General features: G+C 36.9%; 1 protein-coding gene across 8 annotated transcripts in view; it reads left to right on the forward strand.

Annotated features, from left to right (window-relative positions):
* The window catches only part of LOC129765901 (uncharacterized), a 65,877-nt gene extending 48,206 nt beyond the window's left edge, over positions 1-17,671 (forward strand). For 6 of the 8 annotated variants that reach the window (XM_055766341.1, XM_055766340.1, XM_055766345.1 and 3 more), the window contains exons 4-8: positions 3,132-3,238; positions 3,295-5,715; positions 15,740-15,895; positions 16,075-16,200; positions 16,338-17,671. In XM_055766341.1, the coding sequence (XP_055622316.1) occupies positions 3,132-3,238; positions 3,295-5,715; positions 15,740-15,895; positions 16,075-16,200; positions 16,338-16,655 (3,128 nt within the window). In that variant the 3' untranslated portion in view covers positions 16,656-17,671. The remainder of the gene's footprint in view (positions 1-3,131; positions 3,239-3,294; positions 5,716-15,739; positions 15,896-16,074; positions 16,201-16,337) is intronic. The other 2 variants (XM_055766347.1, XM_055766346.1) reach the window with 2 other exon arrangements.
* The last annotated feature ends 2,625 nt before the right edge of the window (positions 17,672-20,296 follow it).

Here is a 20,296-nt window from a genome sequence, read left to right on the forward strand (position 1 = left end):
GATTCCACGGCGTGCTCAGCAATTGGGCTTGTCAAACACTTGCACCTACATCCATATAAAGTCAAACTGGTACAAAAATTAGAGCGTGGTGACCATGGAATGCGTCGGGCATACGTCGATTGGGTGAACGAATAACAGCAGCAAAATGCTGAATTTTCGCATCAAGTTTTCTTCAGCGATGAGGCACATTTCGGGCTCGGTGGCTATGTGAACACCCAAAATTTCCGTATATGGGGCTCAGAAAATCCACACGTGATTGTTGAGAGGCCATTGCATCCGCCAAAAGTCACTGTTTGGTGCGCATTATGGTCTGGTGGAGTCATCGGGCCGTATTTCTTTGAAAATGAGGACGGCGAGACGGTAACTTTGAATGGTGAGCGCTATGGCCGCATGTTAACCGATTTTTTTGCCACAAATTGAAGATATGGATACGGATGACAGGACGGCGTCACGTGCCACACAACACGACCGAACATGGCCATATTGCGAACGAAATTTGAGGGACGCATAATTTCGCGTTTTGGTGATGCCAATTGGCCGTCCAGATCATGCGATTTGAACCTGCTAGACCTTTTTTTGTGGGGTTATGCGAAAGACCGTGTCTATGCCAACTCTCCGCAAACTCTTGAACATTTGAAAGACAACATTCGTGAAGTTATGACCGAGATACCGCCCCATATGTGCCGAAAAGTCATCGAAAATTACCTGTTCCGGATCAAGGTGTGCGAGGAAGCCCTAGGTGGACATTTGAATGATGTTGTATTTCACACATAATGGCATAAACCAAACTTTAATTTGAAATAAAAGTTTCATCGAAATTCGAATTCTAAGTGTGTTTTATTTCAATTCACTGTCGGAATTTAAAGTTGGAAAACCCTGTATATTTCTTTACAACCCCATCAATATGGTTATCAAATGAAAGGGCTTGACTAATAGAACACAGTTATTTATGAAAAATGCAAATCCAAAATGGCCACCTAATTTTCTTCGGAACATTTTCATGATGTACTGTATTCTATTAGTCAAATAATGAATGTCATTTGATACCGATATTGAGGGGATTGCAAAAATACATAACCGGCCTTTTAGTGGCAGCGACCTTTTAGAATTTATGTTGTTTATTATGTTTTGTGTTTTCCAAGTCAAGCCATTCCGTCATTTTTTTAGCGGTGGCAAAATTGGAATACGCACTTTTATAATGACAGTAGAATTAAAGGTGTCTTCCAAATTTGAGATCAATCAGTCAACAGGAACGGGGTCAATTTTCTATTAATATGGGACAACCCTACAAACATTCAAACATGCATACAAACAGGTCAAGCTGAATGAAACCATTTAAAAAGTATTTAGTTGTTTGAGGACTGCAGCCATCTTGGATTTGGATTTTTCATGATCTGCTATGTTCTGCTAGTCGAACATTTTCATTTGATACCCATATTGATGAAGTTTTGAAAAAAAATAAAATATGGCGCCATTTTTTGGAGGCGGCCATTTTGGATTTGCATTTTTAATAAATAACTGTGTTCTACTAGTCAATCCCTTTCAGTGGATATACATATTGATGGGGTTCTGAGAAAATATGTAATCCGCCATTTTGTATCGGCCGCCATCTTGGATTTTCAAGAGCATGGAATACGCAGTTTTATAATGACACCAGAGATAAGATGTGTTTCAAATTTCAGATCAAACGGTCAGCAGGAAGGGGGTTAAATTTCTATTAATGTGGTACTGCGCTACAGACAAAGTTACAAAGTCACAAACATACAAACGGGTCTAAGCTAGATAAAACCATTTAATAAATAAGTGCAAATCATAATTATACTACGTTTACCGAGAGAAAAATCGTTTTTTTATGATTCGATTATCCGGAGTGAAAAAAAAATTAATACTCCGGATAATCGAGTCCGACCTGTACTTCAAAACACACTTGCTCGAATTACAAAATGACATTCACGATATTGTAATCTATTCTGATAAAACACCAGCTGGAGAGGAGAGCACGTGTGCAGATTCAATGTATAGGCGTTGCTGGAATAATAGTAGGCGATTGTATAGTGACGCGAGAAATTGTGATTCGAAGAAAAAACAATAATCTGGAATTCATCGTTGACACACATGCACAACTGCGATTCCTACGACACAATCAATAAAAGCGGCGTGAGGAAATATACATTACCTTGCGAAACGCTATCATGAGTAAAGCGGACACATTATCTTCTATTGCCAGGCTAAAATGCATTGCTTTGCCATGACATTACAGCTCCGTGTTCCATTTCTGTAAAGCGAAAATGGTAATGAATATTCGGGTGAATTTTGGCTGGTTGTTCGTCACTTTTACTGCCATTTTTGGAAGAATGTCAGAAGTGAGAATTGAACTCGTGACCATTAGCGTCAGAGGTACGGGTGTTTCTACTACGCCAGATCTCCTCCAAATAAGTGTTCTATGTAGAAAGGTAACCTATTCTCTGCAAGTGGGGAAAAAACTTGAACGAAAATTGTGTCTGATAATGGATAAAGTTTTGGTGGAAATGTATGGAAATTCATAGAAAAATAGTAAAGTTAGGGTTAGGGTTTACTCTCTGATAGAGAGTAAATTGCGAATTGCGAATACTGATGAATTATTCTGACGTTTATTTTACGACAAGGCCCCATTTGCCTAGAACGATTGAATTTGAGTCGAACGGACTTAAGACGGTAAATTCGATTTCGATCGAATTATGAAATTAGATCGAGTTTCAAATCAGTCGGATTCCGGGACAAGAATGACTGTTCGATACTGCTACCAGAAGCATAGTTCATAGCCCATGCGGTGATCTGAAACTTTTAGGGCCATGGCAGATGTTATATGTACAAAGCGGTTTCCTAAAGATTTCACCAACGACACGATCACAAGCATAGGCGGATATCTAATATATCAACGAATAAATACCGATAATAACGGACAGTCATACACAACATTAGTTATACATTAGTTATATCTTAATTATCAGTCAGAATACTCTCTAGAAATAATTTTTATGGCAGAATTATTATTTATTTTGATTTTTCTTCTGGATGAACTAAAAACTCAGAAGAAATCCGAAAATCGTCTTGTCGTAAGGTTAAGTTATTAAATCAATTTACTTTTGCAGGCTTGAAAAACATCGACACGAGGACATTTACCAGGCCGAAAAAGAAATTTGAATCCACGTTGAACAGTCCCGGTATTTGCGCCAATCCGGTAACTGTCGGACAAGAGGTAACTGCGTGGCATCAAATGTTTTATTAATTTTACATTCAATCTTTTTCCACTAGCTTCCCATGAAGGTGGCCTCACCACTGTTGAACCTCCAAATTGGCGGGCCGGTTACGCTTGCCTCCAGCGGAGGAACCCACAGCACGAGTCAAATAATGCAGAGGAGCTGGCTGAATGATGTTTCACCACCGGGATCGATAATGGCCTCGATGGAGTTTTCAGTGAACGAAAAAATGGGTAACAGCCTGATTACAAGCGGAGACTTTACCAACGTCAGCTACCTATTGAACACGAGTGGCACGGAGGACATGCTGAGCTCACAAAGCAATTACAATGGTTACAAACTATCCGATGTGAGGCGAGATCGCAAACTGTTGGAGCATTTGTCGTGTTTCGATGATAACACACTCACGAAAGACAGTGCGATATCGAAAACCGATCTGAACGGTATCGAAGAAAGTCTGTCAGGCTTCAGCACAATGCAAAATTCATTGGAAAGTGTCACGAAATGTCCCGAAGGAAGTGTGCTGGATGCAACGGTGGTACTGGGGAACGAAACTTTCGAAATGGATTCGACAGAAGCGGCACCTGTTGTTAAGGAAAAAATGAACAGGACATTTGAGAGGAAGCGTGATTTCGATACGTATCGGAAGCCTAAATCTAGTCTGAATGGCACATACAAAGCATTACCAAATGTAGATGTCGATGAACCATTGCCGAGTAATCAAACTATCGAAAGCTTAAAAGCTGGAGTGCATTTAGATGGTACTTATGGTGTTCCGAATGAATGTAATGGTACTTTTTCACTCAACCGAACTGCGAAAGTAAATGGAGCGGAGAAACAGCTCAATCACACTTACGATTATTGCGAGAAAGTGTCCCCAGGAATTCCTGATACCGAACGAACATTCGAAAAACCAAATAATCGAACGTTTGAAGGGAATCTAGACAGTCCGGAATATTTTGGAGCTATGAGCAATCGTACACTGAATGGAACATTAGAGTTTACAGCGGAAAGATTGAGGAATGGTGATGCGGCTCTCGCTGTTCAATCTACACCGTTCGTGCAAGTGCCTAAAGCGAAGCGTGTGAGTGATATATCCCAGTATGAGATCAATATTTCCCCGATAACTTCAAGCTCAAGTAGGAAATCGGAAGTTTCGAGGCGAAGTAGAAATCTAGAAAAAGAAATTGTTAATTACACGGAGACTGATGAATTCGATGTCGAATTTCGTAAACTTCCACCCACTCCAAACTGTAAGACTGGTAGTAGCAATGGATTGCACTTGTTGGATAACGAGAAACGAATATCCTTGCAACATTTTGAAGACTTCGAGAAGTCCATCCTTGAAAGCGAACACAACGGCGTAGACTTTGACGAAATGTTGAACTCAATAACAGATGTAAAACGTTCAGTGGACAGTGTGAAGATGCGCCAGTCGCTGGATAATATCAAAAAACGCCATTCACGTATCAATTCTGAAAAGCAACAGGAGGATTTCAAGAAAAGGGTAGAAATGAATGACTCCTCTGCATCACTATTTGACAATAAACTAATGGAGTCGATGAACAAAAGTATGTCATCTTCTGGCGGCAGTGAACGATTATTAAATCGTAGAAGCAGGTATAACGAAGACGTCCACCTAACTTTGTCTCCTCAGCAACAGCAACAGCTATCGATATGTGCGGAGACTCCACCACAAGAACCGGAACAGAACGAAACGAATGAGTCGAAAACGTTGGACGGCATGGATCCACTTCCTACTGCTTCCGAGGTAGGAAGCTGTGATAAAAAGAATCGCGATAGATTTAAAACTATTCGTATTAATAAGAGGCGAGAAGAGGGAATGGTTGTTGTGCAGGATCCCGGAGAAACGGAAGACTGTCCAGTTGAATCGACTTCTCTTCCAGTGGAAGAAGAGATTCCCGGTTCGCCAACAGTGGTAACGAGTGCCTTCAGCCGTGTGGATTACAATTCACCAAACGAAATGAGACCATCCACCACTCATAACGTAGATCAGAGTAAGACTGAGGAAATGGTTTTCAAGAGACCACAGGACATCCCTAAGCCAGGAAACAAATTGCGATCGTTATCGAAGCCACGCTATTTTGGTGCACCCGAAGGTGGACTCAGTCTCTCTAGAAAAGATTTATCCCTTCCGCTGGCGGCAAAATCGTGTTCTACCGATAATTTAGAGAACGATCGGCCTAACTATCAACAGCCACTGTCACAACAACAGAGGGTCTCACTGGGGGGGAAATTGGGCTTTGGGAGTAATGGCAGTGCTATCGGGAAAGGCGCAAGCGGAAATTTGGTACAATCAAACTTGAAATCACCCATGGGTACCAAATCAAAGTCTCACCATAATCTGTATTACAATCAAAGCAATCTTGGCGGCTCCAACAGTAATCTTTACAAGATTCCGGCACCACTCGGGTTGTCCGCACAGAAGCTATCGCACAATAATAGCAATACTGAGGTAAGTTGATTTAACATTCGATAATTATGATAATTAGTTTAGATCACATCTGGTAATGAAACAAATGTATTGCATGTCATTCCACAAAATATTCTTGAAATTTTGATTATAAAGAGCAATTCCATGACAAACCAAATTTTGACGCAACCCTCTTCGATTTTACTGAAACTTGGTACATATGATGGAAGCTACTTAACCCTTCCTGTACTCACGCGCAAAATCGTAACTCGTTTACTCATAGACTGTGGGTGTCTCTGTTATATTGTTATCGTGTATTTTTAGGCGTTATTGGTATTTATAAGTTGAGGGGCTGAAAAAATTATTTTTCAAATGAGGGGCTTAGAATGAAAGGTGTGTAAGTGATTTCATCGATTTCTCTATATCGACTATCTCTTTTGGTCATAACTTAGCTGCAAACTCATTTCCAGCTGTATTTGACAATGTGGAAGATAGGTCAGAACCTCATATATCGGATTCTATAGCAAACTCAAATTGGAACGAGCACCTCAATTAGAAACTCTTAAATCTCCAAACTACCTCCCCTTCCTACTTTCTTTGAAAAAATACAACTAATTCTAATTATAAATGAAATGAAATATGAATGTGAATAAGAAGCCAAACAATCCACTACGTATGTACAGCTTGTTTTTCTGTAGTGGAATAACTTGACCAAAATTCGAACAAACGAAAACAAAACAATATTTATATTTTTGACAATCCTTGGCGTAGTCCTAATTTTCTCCGGTTATGTCCTCGACCCACCTTTTCAAGTTTTGATTGGGCAGTTTCGGTTAGTGTTTGTTTTTTACGATTCAGTGCAATTCCATTTGATTCGGTACAGCGAAGACGAGGTACCAGGTGAGGCGATGTGGCAGGAGCAACAAATTTCACCCCAATATGCAATTTCACCGGTACCAGGTTGATTTATTGCTGCAAGAATCGATTTTTGCAATGTGGGCGATGATTAGATACTCTTCGATGGAATGTGAAATACATAAAATAAAAGTAAATCCACCAATGAAAATAGTCAACATTGATTTTCCACAGATGCAATAGACAAAATATCTGTCATTTCCAATCAGTCTACGTAAATGATGTGCTCACTTTGAAATTGTTGAGTGAACATTGTTTTTGCGAGTGTCGAGCGAGAATGAAATGTCTTTCTCAAGATTCATTGTAGCCCTAATAAGTTCTCGAAAAATTTAATTTTACGTTGATCGCACTTGATCGAAGAAATTACAAAAAAAGAATGTAAATGATCGCAGTATTTGATAAAATCTTCCGCTTCTAAGCAATTTGAATTTCTGAAAAGAACTGTATTTGATTTGCTGAAAACTCAACAAAATCTATCGTGTTGTACATGATGTGTGGTGATGGTAGTTTTGACGTAGAACTACATCTTCCAGGAAGGGTGCCAAATCAGAAAACAGGTCACGTTTTTATGAAATAAAGTTAACGTTAATAACTATTTTCACTGTGAACGAATTCTCATGACTTGCATACCAATCGAGTCGGAAATTTTCTAAGATTTGTTGGATATGCTACACATTACAATTCGCTAACCCTTAAACGGTTTAAATTCGTGAAACCTGGAAGAACTTTTTTTCCCATACATTTGTTCTGCCGATTTGTGTGCTAACCCTACCCGTATTTCGAATACTTATAACTCGAACATTTCTTAACAGATCGGAAAAATGTTTGCATCAATTGATATGAAATATTTCTACGCGTCTATCACAATTAATAAAATATTATTTTTCATGAGATGAACAATTGAATAACTGTAAAATGACAAGCGTTATTTAAACGCCCTAGTTTAAAAAAAAAGACGACAAACTTCAAAATCGATATACCTGTGGAAATCCGCTCTGCAAATATACATGCAAGTCGGGGGTATTTTTGTTCCCACCGAGCTGTGTTTCTCTAATACGGACCTCAAAATCAATGTGCCTGGGGAAATCCGAAGAAGATAATCTATTACACAATCTATTACAAAAATTTCGATGCATTCTAAAATAATATTCGAAGTGGTAAACAAGTGAATTGCATAATATAATTGCATAGTTCCACGTCGAAAATATGCGGTCGAGTTCTAGATACAGTAAACATTCACTAACTGGGCGAAAAGGGAAGACCAGTTACCGACATTCGCGTTTTAACTGGTCGGGCATGTTAAACGTCAAATGAAATCGAGGGGAACTTCAATTAATTGTTTGATTCGCGTTGGCCATGAAATTGGATAAGCAATGGGATTCCAATCGATGTTTCGCATTGAGTGCGACAACAGGTATGAAATATAATTTGAGGAAATTATGTTTTCTGCAATTTCCGTTCTGTTTTTGTCATGCGAAAATAATGTTAATTTTCATTACATTTCAAATTAAATTCGAATGCCCCTCACAGCAAATATTCCATTTGAATATGGCGTCGATTGTTTACGAAATTCTGCTTTTTAGTTGGTCCAAGGACCAGTTAACGTTCGCCCAGTTTAAAAGCAGACCAGTTAAACCAGAACCAGTTAGCGAACGATTACTGTACAACCCCTTACAATTTTTTTTTGAAGCCGCTGCTGATCTCTATGCATTCAACGTTTTCGAATGCCGCGATTTTTTGAGGATTTAGTAATTTTATCTTTCGAATGAAGCGATTATCATACTATTTCACTCAACCGGCAAAGAGGTATAAATGCTCAGAATATTGTTTCTCCAATGTAACGCTCTTATTCTCGAAACTTTGAACTTACACCCCAGTATAGAAATAAAAGACGTAGTCCGACGTCAAAATTATTTCTACTTAAAAAGTCTTGAAAAAAAATGTCATGTTAAAATTTTCTACAGATTTCAATACTTCCCCTTGGTTCTCCGTGACTGGTTCGCGCTGATCACAACAAACACGAGCTGTCTCCTCTTCCTTATAGCGAATTCGTTTTTGTTCAGTTTCAACCTCAGTGCCGCACTAACTGCTGTCAAAACGTTTTTTTATTCAGTCAGTTTCGCACTCAGTGTCGCACTGGTTCGCCCCGAAAGCTGTTAGTTTCGCACTGAGATGTTTCACGGGTTGGCACTCGGGTTCACCAATACAACTATACCGAACTGTCAAGTTCCGAGTATATTTTGGAAAATCTAAAAATAAAAACTATGAAGATGAAAAACCTGCTGCTTTTGCTTTTGTATTATTGGAATCGTAATCCAATTCGGATTCTGATTTTGAAAGTATATTCGAGCAGACGGCATTAAGCTACGTGTGCTTTCATTGGGAGGCGAAAATAATGATGGATATTCAGATGGAATAAACCTGCTTTCAAAATCAAAATTATAAATGAAAATTTACTTTAATGTATCGAATATTTATTTCATGTGATGAAATAAGAGGTTTTTTTTTCGATATCACAGAAACATATTGAACGAAAACTGTGGCTAATGATGATTTTATATTATAATAGTAATTATTTGTGGAAAAACCAGGAAATGCATCGACAAATGGTTAAGTAAGTGTCAGAACTACATGTTTTAAGTAATAAAACAATATGAAGTGAAAACATTCATTCAAACTTTTATATTTTTACACTGCACTTGGCCCTGCTGATCTGATAGAGAATAATTTACCTCCCAAGCATTAATATCGCCATTAGACGTCGACACTGTACATTTATCGTCGCGAATATAAACAAATCAGACTATATAACGCACACCAACAAAACACCGCATTCGTGAAACTGAAAACGTTTTTTTATTACAGAGTCAGTTTGGCACTGACTCAGTTTTAAAAACGAATTCGCTATTAGATTATACTCAAACTTAGCGGGAATTCAAAAAAAATCTCGGGGTTGTATCCGAGACACGACCGCTTAGCAAGTAGGATTACGCAATCTTTTTTTTTATTTGTTGGTTTATCATTTCGGATATCATTTGCAAATACATCGAAATTTCGCAAATAACTCTTTAGTAAAAAGTTCCGGGACCCTGAAAAGGTTTAGAGGCTTGCGTCGTTTTGTAGAACCTACTCGAGAAGCAACGATTCTTTCTTGCCTTTGCGAGAACAATACACTAATCGATCATATGTCGCAATTTGTTTCTTTATATCAATGCCCGCATTGCATTGAGTATTTAACGAGAGGCATCTTCCGTGCATCACCAATCAACGAGCATCAAACACGCGTCTAGCAGATGCACACAGTTGCAGCAACGAGAGCAATTACAAATGGCAACCAAAAGTATCGAAGGTGTGCTTTTCACATGTACAGGAAATTAACAAGTTCAATGTTTCACGCAACGAAAACAAGCCACACACACAAAGTCAAACACTGATGGCTAGAATCATTTGCGCTCTTCTCTTTTTTCACCTGCTTTGCCATGGCTCGGATGGTTGTATTGATTGCAATACCAGATGCACTTCAAGCGAAATATTCGCTACAGCTCGAGGGGAAACATAAAACATAAAATGAGCAGAATAAGCGACCTTTGTTGTTTCGGGGTCAGAAAGATTCTGAGAATTTTCCTCAGAGGAGATGTAATAATTATACGCTAGCGATAGCTTACTTACTTTGCATTTTGTTTCGCAAATATTCTCTTTTCGCTATCCGCCTTCGTTGTTTTTTTCTAGCGGCAGCATAAGTTGCCCGTTATTGACAGCTCTGTTCGGGAAAGCATATAAATGAACAGAACAAATGTGTGGGGGAATGGGAATGCTTCCAATTTTCATCAATTTAAACCATATACAGACTATGGAGTTGTAATGTATAGCATATCAAATAAATCTTAGAAAATTTCCGATTCGATTGGTATGCAAATCGTTCGCAGCAAAAATAGTTACTAACGTTAACTTTATTCCATAAAAACGTGACCTCTTTTCTGATTTGGCATCCTTAATGTAAGACTTAGTCCTACATAAAAAAAATAGTTTTTTATTAAAAAGAAACATACTGAAAATAGCGTTTTTACATGGATGTGGAAGGCAATTTAACATAAACACAAATATTGACGTCACGGTGCGAAAAGTAGCTATGGCAGCGCATGCTATCACGCACACTACGCTCGCAAATTCCACCAACTGCTTCACCTATACTTCTTGCTCATGTGGAATAGCCCTTATAGGGCTCTATTCCAGAAAATGAGACGAGAAGACGAGCGCTCGTCTCGTTTGTTTCCATAATCCAGAAGCCGAGCTCGACTAGAAACAGACGAGTAGTTCATCTAAATCGACCGTTCGGCCCGCTCGCTGAAGAATCAGTCGAATCGTCGTTTGGTTTGGTTTGATGTGTTGATTTAAAGCATCGGTATAGCTTTTCATTTTCATCTTCAGAAATTATTTCATGGCAAAACTAGAATTGCATAAGCAATGTATGTTTTTAACTGCAACCATAAAATTTAATTTCAATTTAAGTAATTTGAATTTTGTACAGATTTTTAAATGGGCATTCTTCAAACATCACAACCAAATGTAAACATTGAACTTCATAACCAGGGATGCCAGGTGTTTGTTTCAAATATATTAACACGGCCAAAAATGAACAAAAAAGAATAAATTATGACTCAATTATTGAGATTTTTTTATAAAATAATGTTTTTCTACTGATTATTATTTATAATGTTGTTTTTCAAACAACGACTTTTTCATGTTTTCTTTAAAAAAATTACTATAAATGTTTAACTTGTTACATTTTAGTGTGTAAATTATCGCGATTGACATATTCTGAAAACTTCTTTCTATTTAGTAACACGTAAAGTACCTGTCAAACGCGAGAATTTACACACAAGAATGTTACGAGGGAGATGAACTTCGAAACATCTAGGTACGTTGATTGAACAGCATTACATTAAAAATAAAAATCAGTAGAAAAAGTAGTAGAAGAAATTGTTTTATAAAAACAAATCTCAATAATTGAGTCATAATTTATTCTTTTTTTTGTTCGTTTTTGGCCGTGTTAATATATTTGAAACAAACACCTGGCATCCCTGGTTATGAAGTTTTGTATTTTCTGATTTGGCTCGAATTTTGCAGACGCATTCTTTTTGACCAATTTTTTTGACCAAGGACAATTTACATCATCGGTTATCCATTTTTCTCTAGCATTTTTTTTTTAGAAAATTTTCAAAAAAATATAACTCAGAAACGGGCAGTCCGATTGGTGTCTTCCGCGTTGTTTCAGCTATATGGAGAAAATATGCACTGTTGGAAAAAACATGTTATACTTTTATTTTATTTCAAATATACTTAGAACTCAATTTTCTCAAAAAATGTGTTTTTGATTCTATTTATATACTACATCAAATATTGTAGCGGACAACTAATGAGGTTATTGCACAGTGTGCCAAAATGGAGAAATAATGGACAAAACAATTATAGTTTTTAAAAAAAAAAGTTGGATCTTTGAAAATTGGAATATAATGTTAATTTCATTAATATTAAAATTGTTTTCAGATCCTAATTTTTGAAAGTACGCATAATTTCCAGTCAAAAACGTTGGCGGAAAAATTTCGCTAAATGCTACCGCTTCTGAGATACAGTAATTTTTAAAACAAAATTTACAGAAAATTTTCAACTTTTGGTCGTTTTGAATGTGTATGTCTTTTTAACCTAGAAGTAATTTTTCCTAAAAGAGTACACAATTTTCGACTGCAATGCTTGAATTGATTGAGTGATGTGATTAATGTTCACGGTATAAGGTTGTGTAAAAAAACACATTAAAACAAATCTCTAGTTTTTTCAGGAAGGATTTCCTCATAAAACAATCTTTTGATGTTTGAATGTTTGAACTGTTGCAGCGCATAACAAATATTACTTATTGCAAAGTAGATCAATATGAAAAAATGGTGGACAAAAAATTACAAGTTTATAAAGTAATAAAATTACGAATTTGTAAAATACAATTCAATTCAATTCTTTGTTTTTGAGAGGCTTTAAACTTTGCAGTTCATTCGCCTCTAAAATGTAAAGTATTTTTGATTTTTTTTTTGAGTATTTTATTTTTGATTTTCGGAAAGTTTGAATAATTTGTATAATAATTCTATATTGAATAGCTAATATGGGTATCAAATAAAAGGGCTTGACTAGTAGAATGCAGTTATTTATGAAAATTGCAAATCCAAGATGGCGGCCACTACAAAATGGCGGATTACATATTTTCTCAGAACCCCATAAATATGGGTATCAAACGAAAGGGCTTGACTAGTAGAGCACGGTTATTCATGAAAAATGCAAATCAAAGATGGCGGCCACTACAAAATGGCGGATTTCATATTTTCTTAGAACCCCATCAATATAGGTATCAAATGAAAGGGCTTGACTAGTAGAACACAGTTATTTATGAAAAATGCAAATCCAAAATGGCCGCCACCGCACGATGGCGTAATTTATATTTTTTTTCACAACCCCATCAATATGGATATCAAATGAAAGGGCTTGATTAGTAGAATGCAGTTATTTATAAAAATTGCAAATCCAAGATGGCGGCCACTACAAAATGGCGGATTACATATTTTCTCAGAACCCCATCAATATGGGTATCAAACGAAAGGGCTTGACTAGTAGAGCACAGTTATTCATGAAAAATGCAAATCAAAGATGTCGGCCACTACAAAATGGCGGATTACCTTTTTTCTCATAACCCCATCAATATGGGTATCAAATGAAAAGGCTTCCCTAGTAGAACACAGTTATTTATGAAAAATGCCCAAAAATGTATCAAAATAAAGTTTTCGATTAGTAGAACATAGCAGATAATGAAAAATCCAATTTCAAGATGGCCGCAGTTCCCAAACAACTAATTACTTTTTGAATGGTTTCATTCAGCTTGACCTGTTTCTATGTATTTTTGAATGTTTGTTGGGTTGTACCACATTAATAGAAAATTGACCCCGTTCCTGTTGAGTAATTGATCTGAAATTTGGAACATACATTTAATTCTACTGTCATTATAAAACTGCGTATTCCATGATCTTGAAAAATTCAATTTGGCCGCCGCTAAAAAATGGCTGAATGGCTTGATTTAGAGAATACACTACACTAAGAACAACATAAATTCGAAAAGGTCGCCGCCACAAAATGGTCGACTATGTATTTTTAGCAATCCCCTCAATATTGGTATCAAATGAAATGATTTGACTAATAGAATTTAGTACAGGTCGGACTCGATTATATGTGATTCGATTATATACAATTTTGGACTCGATTATATTCAGTTTGGAAAACAAATATTTTTTTTATATTTCAAATATAGATTATTTCATGAAGAAATGTGACCTTTCAACGTTAAGGGGAAGTTTAAGTGGCTATTACATGTACAGTGGGGTAAAAAACGTGATTTTTGAAAATTTTGCTTGAATTTTCACCAGGAATTGTTTATGTCGATATTGCAGCCAAATTTAAAAAAGATAGAAGTTGTGCGTCAAAGAACAAATTGTGAAGCGGTTGAAGAACTTCATTTTAATTGATAGAAACAATCTAGTTTAATATAAATTTTCGGGATAAAATTTATAATAACACATTAAAAATTATTAACTTTTAGGTGTCTCACTCCCAAAATGTTATTAAAATTCACTAATTTAGTTGTTCCACTACTATATCCCGTACTAAATTTTCTCATCTTTCAAATGAAAGCATCAGAATCGTCTTCCGTAGAGTACTTTTTAGTGTAGAGCCAGTATGAAGCAACAGAGTCCGAAACAAAAAAAAAGTTCTGTAACTCTGTCATTGTTGAAATTCGAACATATGCGTAGGAGGATTTTTTTCATCAAATATGATCGTCTATCACCTCCTGAGAGAATCTGGATAAATAATTTTTTTTTCATGTGAGAAAGGTGTTTTCTGACTTTGAGGAGCTGAATCAAAAATCAAATTTCTTTTTTATTTTCAAAAAACGAAAAATACATGCAAAAAAACAAATAAAGAAAAAAATTGTTTTGATTCGATTATCCGGAGTTATCCGGAGAAAAATCAATACCCCGGATAATCGAGTCCGACCTGTAGTAATATTTGTTATCCGCTGCAACATTCAAATAATTCAAACATCAAAAGATTATTTTACGAGAAAATCCTTTTCGAAAAATTAAAAAAATAGATTTGTTATAATGTATATTATCGCTATCTTGACTTTGAACAAAATTAGAATTAGTTGTAATTGTTTTTCAAAGAAAGCATGAAAAAAGTTGTTGGAAAACTTTTTTTTGCTGATTTTTTGCTTTTTTGGCTCCTCTTCCGATGTATGGATGATTTGTTGGAAATTGTAATTGTAGTTCATGTATTTTTTTGGGAATTGAAAAGAATGCGTTTTTGAGAAAACATAATTTCATTTTATTTTATTATTTTTTAAATGTTTTTCCAGTGCAATTAAAAAAGAAAATTTTGGTATTTTTTATGAAAATTATAGTAATACATTTAATTCTTTGACTAAAAGTTCGAAGGTATTATAGTTTTTGAGTTACAAAATTTTGTAAAAAAATGAAGAATTTTTTTTTTGCGTTTTTTCCAAAATTTGTAATTCTTTGAATATTTCAAATATTCAAAGTTGCTTAAATGACACCCACTACGTTGCGTGGTGGCATGAAATTCGAAGCCCTTTCAAAAAATCAATCGTAATTTAAATTGAATATTACCAATTTAAATTACGGTTGATTTTTTGAAAGAGCTAATAATGAAAATTGTTATTTTAGGTAGTTTCCATATTTGGAACCAAATGGAGAGGGTTGAATCAGCGGCCGGCTGATTCGGCATGGAATTGCTCTACAGTGAAATATCATATTCTCATTCATAGTATTGGTTATTATTTTTGTTGAATGTTTGAATGAAAAGTGTAGTGACCATTATTTCGGAAACTATTGTTCATATTAACGATTACGATTAACGCATTTGTGTAAATTAATCCAGTTACATTTTAAGAAATTTACCACCATAGAACATTGTTACCATCAAAATGAACCATGTTGAATAAATAGACGTTCATCTTTGTCCATTATTTGTTGGAATATCTGTGAGACATTTAATTAACATTGCGCATCACTAACTTACATTGACGTTGTTTTTGTAGCTAAAAAATAACACTTCAAAGTTGCAGTTGAATCTGCGAACACCACGTGCCAGTTCCCTGGTGCGGCCCATTGCAGCGACAATGAAAAGTACTGTGCCAGAAATTCCTACCCGCAGCAACGAGCTGAATTCAAGCAGTATTACTACCACATCTAATGTACGTTTTAGTTTGTGTTGTTATTAATGAGATAGTTCATTTAAGCCAAAGTATGTTGAGTTTCAGTTCTATTTCGCTATTATTTAGACGTATCGAATCCTACCCTCAAATCTTTCATCTTTATGATTTGTTGACGTCCAATCATGGTCTCAAATAACATCACTCGCTTAATTTCACAGCTATCGGGTGTGCATATGCGGGCACCGAAAACAGCCTCACGGCTTGGATTAGTACGACCCTCCTCCGGCTACTTTAGTTACAGTTCGCATAGGAAAAACGTTGACTCGGACACTGAATCGATTAATGTAAGTAGATTCCAATGAATGGACGTTTCTGTTTTGAATAATTTGTTAAACGTTCAATCTGCTAGTAAAACTCTCATAAAATGTATCAGATAGTCGATGGTACTTCATGTGGGTTTTATATTTGTTTCCCCGTACAGAGTTTATCATCGTCATCGGCTAGCTCTAGAGGAAGCTTGTACCGTGTAGATAGTCAGAATATCGCTAACAATGTACAAAACTGCGCGACCAATAGTATTGAAGACATTAGTAGCAGTGTCAACATGAATAGTGGAATAAGTTTAGCACAGAAGACCAATAATATTGATCCTCATCAAACAACAGTAAATCCAGTCAAATCGATGGCGCAAACTTCCAGTGGACTAGCAAAGCCTTCCGGTTTACGTCCACCATCGAATCTACGACCGCCGATGGCCCGAAGTGGACTGCCAAGGCCCACCAGTTACGTGCGGAGATAAAGTATACTGGGAGGCTCACTATTGTTTCTCTTATTGGGAACTGAGAAGTTTTTTAGCAAAAGCAACCGTTTTATATACCATACTGTAAAACTAAGTTTTATTTGATTTCCCGTATCCAGCGAATCCTGATTAATTTACTATTTGGCTACATTTTATTAATGTCTTTCTAATTGTTAAAATTTTATAGACTTGTTCTGTCTTTTATATTTTGTTTCGTCCGCACTCGAAACAAGTTATCCAATACACAAAACAATTTATGGCAGTTTCCAGTCGAAATATAAATTATTTAACTGAAACATTGTTTTTTAGAATCATCCATGCCTTAAAATAATTTTATTAAAATAATGCCATTCTCATTTAACTAACACCATTTTGTTAATCCGTTGAAATTCCCGTCATTGCATTTCGATATTTGAAAAAAAAAGTTAGTCGTTATAAACTCAAATTGTGTCAGTCTTTGTGATAAAAACCTGGTATCTTTTGTTAAAATCTTAACATGCTGGTGTGAATTACCTAGTTATGAAGTTTATATCAACGAATCAAAAAATTCTCTCGTAATCATGTATGCGCAAATCCAACTCAGAAAAAAACATGCTAACGCTAATTCGCAACATCAGTGTTATTTGGAGGATTATTCGGATGATCACAAAGTACACAGCATCATATCGCAGTGTTGCTTGCGCCATTCTGTACCACATAATCGTGCAGGAATTAGCGAAACAAAAAGACTAATAGAAGTAAAACCGGACATTAACATCATAAAATAAATAATCATACTCACGTTTAAGGAAAATGTTGGTAAATAAAGTTTGCTAAAGTAATTGATCTTTCGCACGGAGAACAAGGGAAAGAGATTCAGTTGTGACGAGCGAATGTTAAGAATAAACCATAAAGTGAAAAAAACATCAAACTATCATATAAACGTGCTACCACTAGATCCCTTCGATCTGTACATGACTATGTATGTATCTTCAAAACGGAATATATATATTTATACTTTTAGAATCCACAATAAATCCATCCTTATTTGTTTTCTATTCGTACGGGATAATTTCACATTCCTAAATATTGATTTATAAAACCATTTAACGATTGTTTGATGAGTACCCGTTTGATTTCGGCAACATGGCTGGAAATATCATGTTTTGTTCCTTTTGTTTATTTGGTTCAGGTTCATTAGCATTTGTAACATAGCCGGATTTGATCGTGTTCTTATTCTTCTTTTTCTTTGTTTTTGAGAGACTTTCAGTTCATTCGCCTCTAGATCGTGTTCTCATTTCCAAACATCTTCATCTTATTGATACATTTGCAGGGCATTCCATGCCAAATCTATTTAGTGGCACTCAGATTTTCGTTACAATTGGTAGGGCTTGTTCATTATCGCAAAATATTAGACCCGATTTTTTATTAGGGTCTCCATTTCTATTTTAGGGTGGTCCAAAAAATAATAATTTTCTTTTTTTTTCGAAAATGACTTTTTCATAAAATCATAAATTTTGAACTACTGAACCGATTCAGATGATCCAAATATCAAATTAAAGTTGATTAGCTATCAAATTAAAGTTAATTAGCTGCTGTCCGGCAATCTTGAAACATACCCTGCTCATCGCATTCGTCCAGCCGTGGCGACTTTGTGGATGCTGGGTTCGCCGTAGAGTTACGCCAGTTCGTGATTCATTCTCCTTCTCCGTATTCCGTTTTCCTGTACACCACCATATATTGTTCTGAGCACTCGGTTTTCGAAAGCACCAAGTGTCAGGGATTTTGTACATGGTACACTTCGTACGGGGTCGGAGTTTGTTGGACCTTAAGAATTTGCGGAGCCCATAGTAGGCGCAACTTCCATCGACTATGTGTTTCCGAATTTCCTGGCTGTCGTTGTCAGTTGTTATTTACGAGCCAAGGTTGACAAATTCCTTTACCACCTCGAGCCCGTCGCCGTCGATCACAACGCTACTACCAAGAAGAATTCTGTTACGATTAGTCCCTCCTGCTAGCTTGTACTTACTCTTAGACGCATTGATTCAAGCCTAATCAGCCCTGCTTCGTGTTTCAGTCGGGTATACAAGTCCGCTACCGTCGCATGTGTTCTTCCGATTATGTTCACGTCGTCGGCGAAGAAGATAAAATGACTAGACTTGTTGAAAATCGTGCCCCGCATGTTGAAGCTCGCTCTCCGCATTACACCTTCCAGTGCCACGTTGAAAAGCAGACAGGAGAGTCTATCGCCTTGTCGAAGTTCTGTGAGTCTGAAACAACACACCGTTCATCGTTGCCTGGATCAGTCTTATCAACTTTCGGGGAAAGCCGTGTGTTACCGCGATCAAGTCCTTTTTCGGATATGTGAATCAGTGCCTACGATTTTTGGGATAAGTTCTAGAAAAAATGAGCTTTTATTGCTCCACTAGTTATAAACGAAACGATAATTCGGTGTGATGCGTAGAAGGTTTAATGCGATACTAATCCTATTGCTTGAATCTGTCTATCTTCTAAGTGAGGGAATAAGTGACCAGAGATGATGCGACAGCTCTCTTTGGATAGTGGTCGGATGCTGCGACAAAACTCCCTAATTCACGTTAGGCGTGAACATGCCGGCCACCGTTAAAAAGGCGTCTTTTTTAACAAACTATACTATCTCCTAATTATTTCTTCGCATGAATTCCAATGATGTTTGATAATTCAATGATAATCAATAATTCAATTGCACATTGCTGTGTTGTATAAATTTCTCGTGAAAGTCAGCTGCTCCTGTATTTCAAATCTCCTGTTCTCGGTTCTCCCAGCGGCATTGTGTGGAACGGCATCGATTCTCCGGAATGGTCGTAGTAGCTTCCCCAGTCGTCAAAAAGGAATTCATGCTGCGTGTGGACGTCATTCTTCCTCGCCGGTCCTGGCACGTGGTTAATTCTGGAACAAAAATAGGCGGCTTTTTCAAAAGTAAATGATAAGAAAAAAAATACTTTACTGGATGGAGGCTACCGGCCTCCACGGGTCCCCAATGGGACGACGAACGTTGGCATCAAGCGACTGAGCGTGCTTGTGCATAGAAGATCGATTTTAGATGGTTGTTCTGTCTTTCTGACGGTAGTCCTGTTCGATAGAGTTGCTGTCGTGTTGAGTTGGCTTCTGTATCGGTAGTACACATATTTTTGAAATAGCGCGACGACACTCTCCATCTTTTGTTTTAACAGTGACGACGCTTACAGTTTTATCTTCGCCTTCAAAAACCTGGATCACTCGGCCAAATCGCCATTTGAGCAGAGGAAGGTTTTCCTCCTTCAAGAGGACCATTGTTCCCACCGTGATATTTGGACGCCTTTGCGTCCATCGAGTGCGAGGTTGTAAGCCGGAGAGGTATTCGGACTGCCATTGTTTCCAGATCCTGCGGACATACTCCTGCGTTTGTTGCCATCGGTCCAAGCGATTAAATGATACTGCTTGCATATCAGGTTCTGGAATGGCGGTGAGCGGACGGTGAACTAAGAAGTGCCTAGGAGTGAGCACCTCAAGATCATTCGGATCTGAGCTGAGTTGCGTGAGTGGGCGAGAATTCAAAACGCTCTCGATTTGAACAAGGATCGTCAGAAATTCATCATGATACAGAATGATGTTGCCTATTGTTCTGCGCATGTGCTTCTTTA

This window comes from Toxorhynchites rutilus, chromosome 2, assembly GCF_029784135.1.
Source record: "Toxorhynchites rutilus septentrionalis strain SRP chromosome 2, ASM2978413v1, whole genome shotgun sequence".
NCBI lineage: Eukaryota > Metazoa > Arthropoda > Insecta > Diptera > Culicidae > Toxorhynchites > Toxorhynchites rutilus.